At 44.0% G+C, this 12,326-nt stretch overlaps 1 protein-coding gene across 1 annotated transcript in view; it reads right to left on the reverse strand.

Annotated features, from left to right (window-relative positions):
- Positions 1-811: 811 nt before the first annotated feature.
- LOC126547224 (O-acyltransferase like protein-like) overlaps positions 812-12,326 on the reverse strand; it is a 64,155-nt gene continuing 52,640 nt past the window's right edge. Inside the window, exons 11-15 of the mRNA XM_050195124.3 lie at positions 11,924-12,043; positions 10,022-10,142; positions 6,896-7,079; positions 4,170-4,312; positions 812-4,011 (exon numbers count right to left, since the gene is read on the reverse strand). Of these exons, the coding sequence (XP_050051081.1) occupies positions 3,571-4,011; positions 4,170-4,312; positions 6,896-7,079; positions 10,022-10,142; positions 11,924-12,043 (1,009 nt within the window). The 3' untranslated portion in view covers positions 812-3,570. The remainder of the gene's footprint in view (positions 4,012-4,169; positions 4,313-6,895; positions 7,080-10,021; positions 10,143-11,923; positions 12,044-12,326) is intronic.

Below are 12,326 nucleotides of genomic sequence, written 5' to 3' on the forward strand. Positions count from 1 at the left end.
CTTTTTGTGAGCGCCTTTGACGACGTAGCATTGTCCTTGCATGGGTGTTTGTTTACCAAGCTTTCCATTACTCTTATTGAAAGCTAAAGCAACTGATATCTTATAAAGACCGAATTTCACTTAGCTATTCACAAGTGACCAACTACCATGACTGGCTTAACAAAACATCGCGCAAAAGGGACGCGAACACGGACAAGCGCTATTCTGTAGTTGTCGCGCTTGCGGTACGTTTTATTAAGCTATGCACCAACTATTCAAGCAGTGTGTTTGACCTAGTGACTCACTGATACCGTTGTCCTGGCCATTGATGGTTGCCGGCTATACGTAGATATTGTGCCAGCCAACATGTATGTATGTATGTATGTATGTATGTATGTATGTATGTATGTATGTATGTATGTATGTATGTATGTATGTATGTATGTATGTATGTATGTATGTATGTATGTATGTATGTATGTATGTATGTATGTATGCATGCATGTATGCATGTATGTATGCATGTATGTATATATGTATGTATGTGTACGTATGTATGTATGTATGTATGTATGTATGTATGTGTATGTATGTATGTATGTGTATGTATGTATGTATGTATGTATGTATGTATGTATGTATGTATGTATGTATGTATGTATGTATGTATGTATGTATGTATGTATGTATGTATGTATGTATGTATGTATGTATTCGTTGTCGAAAGCTTTGTAAATCCAGGCGCAGCCGACTAGCAGGTAGCGGCAGCGTGAATGGAAGAATTAACGACGTTTACATTCCCAAAGGGCAAATAAACAATAGCGAGGAACAGTATGTTTCAGACAAACATTTATTTACAGAATGTTTCCAGAACGATGAAGACATAAGCTCCATAAAAAGCTATGTACACTATCATACAACTTCGATGTAAAAACATATTTGTGGTTTTGCTATGGTTGGCTCTGATTAGGCTCCAAAAAAAGTGAAGAGCTTAGTTCCACTGAAGAAAAAAGTGAAAGATGACACAAAATGAATCGGCTAAATAAAGCGTTCCCAGGTCACACGCGTATCAAGAAGTCGACAACTTGTAACGAAATAAGTCCACGTAAATAGCGTCACTGTATGGATGGCATTAAGGTTTACTACACCATGACACCCTGATGAGGAGCGGCAAAAGTTGAGATACTAAGCTATGCCGTACAAAAAACAAAAAAAAGAGATAAAGGATGGGGGACAGTAAGGTGGCTCTTCAGATAGATAAAAGCGAAATTTTAAAGTAACAATTTTATTCTCTATTTATTTATTCCAATAATTTTTGAATAGCTCTTTAGTTTGTAGGGAGCAGTAACAATATTTAGTCTTCGAAGAAATGATGTCCAGAAGGATTGTTTAACAAATCACCGACTTTTTTTTTTAATTTGAGAACCAAAATAACATGACATTGATATACCAATTCAGTTACACCCCTGTTCTTTTCGCATTTCATGAATTGGCACCTGGGGGGGGGGTCGAGGTCGTTATCAGGATAGTACAGTCGGCGCTGCAGATTACGAGACGAATATAGTCGAAAAAAAAAAAAACGGAACATCTGCGTTATGCCGGCCTATGTTTGTATCGCTTTTACCCAATGCTGAAAATCGCCGAATTCAGTGTGCTGCTAAGTTAAGGATAGCCGCATTTCAGCAGTCGTTGTATTTCATAAAACTGTTGCTCTAAGCACTCTTGACGAGTATTTCCCTAGAAAAAACCGGCTTGGCCTTCATAGATGTCGCCCAGTTTTCTGAACAGTGCTTCTTCAGCCAAAAGGCTAGAACACTGCTAAGGCACCACTAACGTACTAAGGTGCTTGTGTGATCTTGCATACAACCACTTCCTCAATATTGATTAGACGACAGATCATTAGTATAGGCACTACTTCCCTTCGACAATGACGCTCACAGAGCAAGTCAAGAGCGCGATGCCCTGCCGTCGCCTTCAGTGCACAGCATACTTGTAAAGGTAGTGGTGAAAGAAACATTTAGTAAGTTTATGCTTCGAGTTAGGCATGTATCATGATGAAGAGCTAATGATCAGCATGATGACGGGATCATCATCAATTGGCTACGCTGCTACATGAAGCAAGTGTAGAACTTACCAAATGTGACGCCCTTATTTCGCACTAAATAAAGTTACGGCAGCATTGATGTTACCAGGTATTGATAAAAAAAGTTGAGTTACAAAAAAATGTGAGTAGCGTACATTTTCTGAAGTATGTTCGGAAAGTGTTTTAGTTGTAAAAACGTGAACATGACAGTACAACAAAGAAAGGTAAATACGTCCTTAAACTCACATGTATCACAAGTTTCTTTTGTTGCTTACGCGCATCGCATGCATCGCAGTTAAAGCCCTAAGAAGTGCTGAAACATCATCAGCCAACGCCATCAGCCAACAGGCATCAGACCGAAGCAAGTCTGATGCCTGTGCAACTACGGGTGGATGTACCCTTGCGCTTTCGAATAGCCATCTTAATTAGATTTGCTGCTATCCACGAGCTGTAATTGATAGCACCAAGGTTTAAATGGAGTTAACACTGAACCCATGAGAAGACTCTTCGATGGGGAATAGAGGCAATGTGACCACTCGCATGCCACAACTTCCACATTCACATGTCATTATTCCGATGTGCACTTCCCTGAATACGACTGCTGTAAGGAAATGAAAGTAAAAAAAGAAAGAAAAAACTTGTAAGGGCACAAAGTACAAAATGAATATTCCCTGCTTGCTTCATAACTCCACGTTCATTCCCTTGTTTTGAAGTAGTAAACAAAAATGCGCGCAGCATGAGTGGTACTTTGAAAGACAGTCAAGTTAAGGGTGACCGTATCCTGTCGAGTCGCCGGTAATTACGCTGATCAAAGAACAGAGATTAAAGAAATTAACATTCTTAAAGCATCCAAGTGTCTGATTGACTCTTTCAATTGGTCATGACATTCTAAATTATGATGCGGCAGAACACGTGAACCACTCGCCTTATTCATGACGAAGAACATGAATGGCCTGACACCCCGTGTACGTGAATGGAGGCATTGTGGGGATTTTATTTAGTTGCAAACCGAATAAGCGCATCGGGAAACTTCTAGGATCTCGCCAGCAAACTGCTGGAGGCTATCTATATTGCTTGGAATCCGTGCACCCTTCAAGGGGGGACCACAGAATGCTGGAATTGTGGGAAATTTCATCTGCCTGAAGGACTTTTCACTTTCGTTCTTCTAGCTTCACGCACTTATTGCTCAGAGTGCGTTACTCGGGCTGCTGTATTTGGTAAACATCGTGCGCCATCAGATCTATCTAGAACTCGGAATTCCTTGCCCGTTGCGCAGCGCACAGCAACGCGCGACATGAAACGCTCAGAATAAACAATGACACAGAGACCCTTCTCCGAGTACCGAGTCTGATAAGGAGGCCCAGTTCCGCCAAATCATCGCCCGTGCAAAGCGTGTGCCACGTCACTGACAGTAGCACAAGTCGCCCCTTCAAGCACTGTTCAAGCGTGTTCACTGTCCGTAAAAAAGACAGCCACCTCCTGCAACCAATGTGAGTGCACCATCTGTCTCACACGGCGGCTTCCGGGCTGCCAACGGAATCCCTGTGAGCGTCCCTCGCGACGTGGGACGTGTCCTTGCCATTCTCCTTGATTACGGCCACTTCGGTGCCGTTCTCTAGCTGGCGGCCGACGTCCACGTCGATGGCGACATCAGTGTGGTGATTGTCCAGCTGCTGCTGCTGCTGTTGCGACGGCTGCTGGGCCTTCTTACCGCCCTCGGGTGCCTCTTTCCTGCCTGGTGCAGCCTGCCGCTGCTGCCTCTCCCGGCGATGCAGCTGGGTGGCCATGCCGGCGTAAAGGTTCTGCGTAAGCTGCTTGAGTCTGGGCGGGCACGTGATTTCGCACGAGCCGAGAAGCTCGCCTAACTGAGCGAACGGCTCCTCCACGCCCAGGTGCACGAAGAATGACAGCACTAAGGTGACGGCGTAGTGGCCAAAGAAGAGGTGCATCTGCGAATAAAATAAAAGCTCTAGTTGGCCTAGACACCCCTAAATTGTAGATTGAAGCGCCTCTTGAGTTTTCTGCCAACTCTCGTGCTGGAGCTTATGAGTAGAAACGGAGGCGCATGCAAAACTAATTATGTGAAGCCAGTCATCCCACTACGCACCATGTCGAAGTGCGAGAAGAAGGTGATGTGCCGGTTCTGCGACTTTTGTGACACGATGACCAGCGGGTGGACCAAGAGCATACAGTAGCTCAACCGGCCGACCACCTTCAGGGGCCCCCACGAGAGCCACTCGTTCAACAAGCCTGTAAACATTCGAACTCTTATATAAGTGCCTATGTATCTGCGAACGGTTGAAGGTTACACTGATATCGATGCTTGCAACATAAAAAAAATGTAGACAAATAATTTCACTGCAACACTTAACGGTGGGCAGTCTGTTGAATTATAACGTATGTTGTATTACGATTGAAATCAAAAACGGCCATATGAATGCGTAAGCAAATAATTTTCCTAAGTCACGTAAATGTCGAAACTGAAAGTTTTAAGTCGTATTCCTTATTCAAAAAGTGCAAACATATCGCCTGCATTAAGTATGCTATAGAATCTGCTCACCCAGACATTTTGGCATCGGTGGTTTAAAAAAAATATAAAGGTGATGTAGGAATAAACACTGAATGCAAGGTAACGATGAGTCAAAACGTTCTTAGACCTTGGTCATGCCATGGTCATGGCTCATTATAGCCTAACTTGCTTTTGCGCAAATAAGCCCGATTTAACTTACTAACATGGTCATGCCTCAACAAACAGATATTGTGTCTTAACGCTCTATGGCAGTTTCTCGCGGACCATGACGTGACCGATCCTCTCTGGGCAGTAGTATAGTATGTGCATCTTAATGCGAAACTTACTTGACCGCCATTATCTTTGGACTAGTTTCTATATAAAATTTTTTTATTATTTCAACATAGACATGCATTGATCACGTTTTGTGAAGCTGATTACCTTTTTTTTTTGTTGCTTTTCGCAGCTACGATTTCTGGGTAGCCAGCCTTTCAGTGGCCAAGCTCCCAATATTTCACAGTTAACAAAGATGAAGAAGAATAACGTGTCAGTGGGCTCTCACCAATATACAAAGCGTTCTAATGTCTTTGTAAGCTGGTGGATTTAACGACATATCATTTGAGCTGGTGTTTCAGATACCTTTGTTGTGTTAACGTCCAGTGTTTTGCTGCTGTATAGCCATATGGCCTATAACAAATAAAAACAATTGATTTTAATGCCAGAGTAGCTTAATATCTATGAACGCTTCTAGTGTGCCTAGCACATAAGACGTACCACTTGACACGTTACCTGGTGCTCACCAAATGTAAAATAGACTGGAATGTGCTGGTTACCACAAATGCGAAGGGAACGCTCCGAGAAAAGCAAATAAAGACGCTCTCACTGTTTACAAGAAACCATATTTGAAAGCAATATTGAATTACAGTTAGACACCGTTTTGCAAGTAAGCTCTTACGTAAAATCTGCGAGAAGTGTTGCACATATATGACCGATAAATGAGATGTATCTTTTTTCTTATCTATGAGCACATAGAAAAAAGGCCTATATCGCCATGTGAACAAAAACTACAATTTGTCCAGCAGCTTTGATATACGACGGCAAACTTACCTGTGGTCGCAGGCACACCTTTGCTATCGGGCTTAGGAACGTGTCCATCTATAAGTTAACGCCAAGCACAACCAACGAAGCTAACCGGAGTTAATTCAGTCCTCTGTTTCTTGCACGAGAAGAATGAAGCTAAAAATGTAAAAATGACGAGGAATAATAGAAACAGGCTACACGTGTGATGTTCAGTCCTATGCGAGCACAGATGCTTTGCTTTTGTAAAAGCCGACCGCAAAGGGCTGGCGACCTCGGGATGCTGATCAACTTAATTGATAACTGCAAGCTGGTTCAACTTATTTAAAAATAAGCAGACCGGGACTTAGCACTACTAAGTACGCGATAGCAAACTTAGACTGTGCTGTCCCTACAGTTGCGCGCGCGTACTTATTGGGCAAGCTCGCCCACTCTCAGTTACCAAAGCGACATTTTTTACTCTAATGTGTGTGACGTCCACCTGCAAAGCTGTAAAGGAATGCGTGATCGATGGTGGGATCGAACCACTGTCTTCCAGCAGAGCAGCCCAATGCTTTAACTATTCGGCCACGATCGCCCATATGCTTCTCTCGCGCCACTCTTTGAAACTTCTGGCGCGTGCTTCACGTGCCAGTTTCTCGCATTCTTCCCACGTGACAGCTGGTACTGTGAGGCGCTGTGTTAGACTGTAATGCCTTGGGGATCGGCCCATATTTCCCGTCAGATACCTCCAAACTGGTTAAAGTTCACCCATAATGCTATCGTGTTAAAATATTAGACAATTTGTTTAGAATGGTGCAACTGTAGACGCGGTAGTCAGCCAGTTTGTTGATGAACAAAGCTTCAGTTTTACCATTGCCCTTGGTTATGGATTCACACTGGCACATACCCTTACAGACTGCTCAGTCTTACGTCTTAAGATCAGCTGCCAATTAAGCATTAACTAAGCAAAAGCGTAAGCGTCAATCTTCTTTTTTTTACTTTATAAGAAATCGGTTCAAATTACATTTGGCTGAAGGCTGAAGTAGTAAGTATGGTCAAAGTGAAGCTCGCGAAATATTTTTTTTCTTATTTTGGCAAGTTACCATGACAGAAACCACCCACGACTGATTGGAGTTCAACTTCCTATTACACACACGAGGAGGGGACACCAATCTTACGAACTCAACGAATCAGGAGGCATGTCGAGCAATGTCGACGTAAAAAAAAAATGATAATCCACAATGCACGGTATCAACTGCACTGACGGGCGTGTAAGGTGCAACAGGCGTAGAGGACCCAGGCGACGGCCAGTGCCCATAGGGTCCGGTGCAACGCCGCGTACAACGAGGCTCCCGCTGGACTGGCTGGCTCAACGCTCCAGCCGAAGCCGCAGTGGAAGAGCACGCTGGTCGTCGTCAGGCTTGCCACCCAACCCATGGCGTACGCCAACTGCAACGACAGCAGCAGGGTTGTTTTATTTCCTTCTTACTTCGTGTTTCTTTCTTTTTTCGCTTCTCAAGGCGCAACGTTTCCACGCACTAGAGCTGAAGTAAAGCAGCGCGTGGTGCGTGGCTCCTCAAACCATTGCTTCCCACCCGTCAAGGAACTCTATTAACTGATCAGTCATGCTTTATCTGACGCCGACCGCGACTGAGGCAGCTCCGGATGCCTCCGAGCACGAAAGTTTGTAACTTCTGCTAGTCGCTTATCTCATTCAAGGGCGCTTGAGTTCGCCCGATACGCGCAACGGTGAAAAAAAAAAAAAAAAAATGTGGCGAAGCGCATTCTCCGAAGGCACTGTCTGCGCTGAGCAACGCGGCTCCGGAGAAAGGAAGGCCGGGCTCGGACGGGGACGTTGCACTCTTTATCCGATTAAGGGCTGCGGTATGACCAGCACCCGAAGGGCTTCCTGCTGATGACACAGCATTATGGCGAGTCCTTATAAGAGCGTGTAACAAGACGAGCGTTAGTGAGGCTTCCCTTTCCACTTGCTTGTTACTTGTTTTTAAAGATAAATCTCCAATTTGGTACGCTGCACACTCTGTCACGAAGACGGTACAGCACTTCGAACGCTGTCAGATAAAAGAGAGTCGGAGGTTCAACTTGGAAAGCTTTTCATTTTGAAAAAAGTAATTTGCCATTGGCCAAGGGCCTTCGTTAATTATATGCTCGCTATCACAAGTGACCGTCGCCTCTTCTTACTAACTCCTCTGGCATATGAACTGCTTTGTTAAAACGACCCAGGATACGTGTTGACAGGTCAGGTATGCCTTGTTATTCATTCATGAGATTTGACATCCCAGAGACGCAAATGGGAAATGGGGAGAACTCCGAAATAATTTAGACCACTTGAGGTTCTTTAACGTGGGCCGAATGTCGGCACATTAGTGGTTGCGCATTACTTGCGCATCGCGAATGCGGTTGCCGCAGACGGAAATTTGTCCCGCTCGAGTGGGTCACACCAGGATTGGACTACTCTATAAGTGTCAATGGCGCCCAAGCTTTACCCAGGAAGTGCAGATTATTTTTCTAATGTATTGCGTGCGACATTTCACTAATGTGATACTAGTTAAGAAAAAGCTTTAGCTAAATTATAAATTAAATTCGGAGATTTTACGGGTCAAAACTACGACATTATTATGGGGGCATGTTGTAGTATTGGGCTCCGGATAAATTTCGACCACCTGGTGTTCTTTAACGTGCACTCAGTGCACGGTACTCGTGAGCTTTTGAATTTCGCCTCCATCGGAATGCGGTCGCTGCAGCCTGGATGTGATCTCCTGGTCCGGTGCGCAGCAGTGCAACGCCAAAGCCACTACGCCACCACGGTGGGTGGGTAAGCTACGGGGCCAACTTTGATTTTTCAATTACAACGCAAGCGAAACGTTCAATTGCTCTGAATACGCAACGCCAAACCTATTTTAAGAAATTTGCCGTGTGTAATAGGCGCAAGTCAGGTTCTACCGATTGCATGAAGCAAAATTTTCAAGCAAAACCACAACATTTTTAGAAAAATTGGCATGAATCAGCAATTACTAAAGAAAATTAAAGCTCAAAGCCTAGAATGTCGTAGACTGCGCGAAAAGCAGAGATCAAAATTTTGTAAACGGTACACTCGTTAGATCGTGTAAAACGGATGAATTAGGTGTATGTCTGGAGCTTATAGGAAATCGTTACACTGAATGTGTGGCGTTGGAAAAAGTCATACGCACAAATAATTGGTTCGATTCAGATCTGAGCATACTTCAATACTGTCCGCTAAATATCGCAAGGTGCAGCCTACAGAATTGTGGTATTGTCATTCTCTCTCTCTGTCTTTCTTTTTTTCGCTGAATTACAGAGCTATAAACTTGATGCCTCAGTTTTCTCGTTTTCTTTTTGTTTTCACTATTCGCAACTTTTGTACAAATAGGATGGACCACCTAAAAGGAAAAATCTGCTATGGGTGGATTTCACATTGTTTCTCTAAATGAAACAAACCTCATCAAAATCACCTAAGAATAGCGGGCAACTAAATAAGGCAGCACAGGAAAGACGACAATGCGGGCGCTCGCTCGCAACTGAGTTTAATCACGGAACGTTTGCGCACAAAATGACTCCGTCAAATGCGCTCGCATCCCTTACCTTATTTATGCACGCAAACTTAACTGAAACTATTAGTAAGCATGTGCTCCCTGAATAATCTCATTTGCGTGCGCGCCCTTGTAGTGTCGTATTGTTTTTTTTCAGTTGGGTTGCCACGTGGCATAGCTTCATAATGGATTGAACTATAAGCATGCAGGCCCGTTTCTTAGAGGTACTGCAACAGCGATTAACAAAATTTGTTGTCCATAATCCATTTTTCATAGCCTTCGACTTGATCATTGTTCACTTTCACACCTTTAATACGACAATTCGCGAAAGTGTCGTATTTCTTGTGCAGTCCTTTTTGGTTGTATGCTATTTTTGGACTACCATGAGACAACTAGTCGAGCACGAATGACATCTCATCAAATCTGCATGACGCAGTGGATACCTAGGAAAACAATTTCTCTTCTCTCATTTATTTTGATAGCAACTCAGGAGGTAAACCTTTCTCTTAATATTCAACGCCCGTATACACACAGCTTTTCGTTTGTACGTGCTCTTTATCACTGGCCGGTAGCAACACGAACAGCTGGAAGCAGCAGCACTTAGGAACCGTTCTAGTGTAAGGTATTTTATGTGAATGCGGGCCCATACTTCTAGCTAATGCTGTCTGGTCGGCTGCTACAACAGTGGAGTATGTTAGCATTGCAACTGAACGGGACACAAGTACACAGACACCGCGAGCGCTGGCTGCGATCAGGGTATTTGAAACATACAACTGTGAAGCGGAACAAAGTAACAGGTAAGAAGTGGTTGTTGCGTACCTTGGAAAGCCGGTTTTTGTCGAAGTGACTCAGGAGACAGCCCAGGCCCAGGCCAACGCAAAACGAGCCCAGGTGCGTATACGGTTTGTGGTATATCCACGTAGACAGGCGCTCGACTTCCCTGAAAGCGGGTGAAAATCGACATATTGAAGGCACTTCGTTGCACGTGCAGTGCGAAGTGATGCTACCACCAGCGTATTACCTTCATAGCAAGAGTGCATGCAAAGCGTGAAGAGATAGAGAGAGAGAGAAGTCATAAGGGACAGGCAGGGAGGGTTGGTTGAGCCACGTAGGAGCTACCCTGCACTGGGGAAAGGGGATTGAAAGATGACAAGGAAGAGAGAAGTTCACACTTTGCCTGTGAAAGGCCTGTCATCTAAGTTCCCCAAAGCTGTCCGAAGGGCAATACTCTCCTCTTCGTATGCTGGGCAGTCACAAAGAAGATGTTTGATAGTTTCTCCAATACCACATGAGCTGCAATTGGCACTGTCCACCATTTCAATTAGGAATGAGTAGGTGTTTGTGAAAGAAACTCCTAGTCGCTCTTACATGAAGAAGCACGTGCGCACGTACACATGCAACAAAGATGCAGACATGCGCGTACATTATAGAAACAGCTGTGGCCCCACTCGTGCGTGAATGATAGCCCTCAAAATGACATAACGAGTGTAGTTACATCAGATAAGCAAAATAGCGGAATTCACTAACGAAAGTACGGTGTGAGGGTTTTGTACTACGTCGGGTGTCATTTTCAAGCAGGTTGTGTATGCTCGTAAATTACCGGCGGCTTGTATCTAATAGCATATATAGTGTCCCAAGAAAGTATTCTAAGATAGCGAATCGCCTCAGGCAATGAAGGCCAATGACAAAAATTTAAGTAAATAATCCCCGCACCCCCAACAACTCTATACCAGAGAAGTAATCGGCTACTGCGCAAACAATATGCAACATTTTTTGACGAACGGCTAGATAAAACTTCTCAACTGAGCATAAAATACTATGTGTGCGTTCAAACCCGAGTACCGTGCTTACCACTGTTTCATCCATTTATTACCCGGTAGCCTGTGAAAATGCCATTGCACATGTCGCGCAGAAGTTGCAGCAGTGAACTGTGTAGCATAGCACGCGTGTCGCGTACAGGCGCCGGCGGCTCTTTGTTATTATTTTTGCTTTAGTCAGCGTCTAACCGTGACGCACAATATAACGGTTGCCGTTAAGCGTTATGCCTGATCTGCATGTACCTTTCATCAAAACGAAGGGGGAAATATGCTGGCTGGATTTATTGAAGATTTTTTGCTGTATATAACAAAAAAAAAAAGACAGCCTAGAGCGACACGAACATGTTTTCTGAAGATTAGAGAATGAATAAAAGAACAATCTTTTTCCGCGGAAAGCTTCGTGATAACCTTGCCAGAAAAACAAATCATTGAATCAACGTTTCTAATGTAAGGAATTTGACCGCCGGACCTCACCCATGACCACCGTTTTTCTTCCCCAATAGGATATGCTTTCCTGCTACATGCAACGCAGGTTTTCTGGGAACTTGGCAATGTGTTGTGACCAAATGAGTAAATGGGGCTTGGGGAAACGTACTTGGGATAGTGTATACAGCACTTTGTGCCGCAAAATTATAGACACTAACTCAGATATTTGTGGCGATAATGTGTAAAATTAGTCAATATACATGCCTCAAATGTTACATCTTAAAATAATTACCTGCCTGCTGCATGCCTTCTAACTCTGTCATACTTGAACAAAAACAGTCCACATCAGTCAATAAGTGCAATATTGCTAATAAAAATGTGCTTTTAACCGTACAATAAAGGAATGGCTTCTGTTACAAGGCATCAATGGTGTACTGCAAGCGAAGACACTTGGGTCATGCAGCATCAGGCTGTGTACCTGTAATTCGGCTCGAAGATGCTTCCTGGAGGCAAATCCTTGGCAAATGTGATGGCCCCAGTCACCACGCACCCAGCGAGGGCAAAGCCGAGAACGCTCGAATAGCCAACCTTTGCGTTTCTGCGAGGTTTTGTGGGGTTGAAAAAACATTTTTTTTTTCACGCATACATTACCGAATTGAAGTTATAACTTCTTAATATCAATCAAAACGTTAATGAGCGCATTGAAAATGACGAAGGACTCTTCCCCCTCTCCATCCTCTGCCCCTATGCATTTCTGTTAGGTGACAACGTTGTTCCTTGTTCATGGTGTTGCTTCAGACCAAATTTATGTAAATCCTGTGCATACACACGCAAGCATGCTAGCGTGCGCGGCCACCCATGCAAGCCTGCGCAACGATGAA

Source organism: Dermacentor andersoni, chromosome 1 (assembly GCF_023375885.2).
Source record: "Dermacentor andersoni chromosome 1, qqDerAnde1_hic_scaffold, whole genome shotgun sequence".
Taxonomy (NCBI): Eukaryota; Metazoa; Arthropoda; class Arachnida; order Ixodida; family Ixodidae; genus Dermacentor; species Dermacentor andersoni.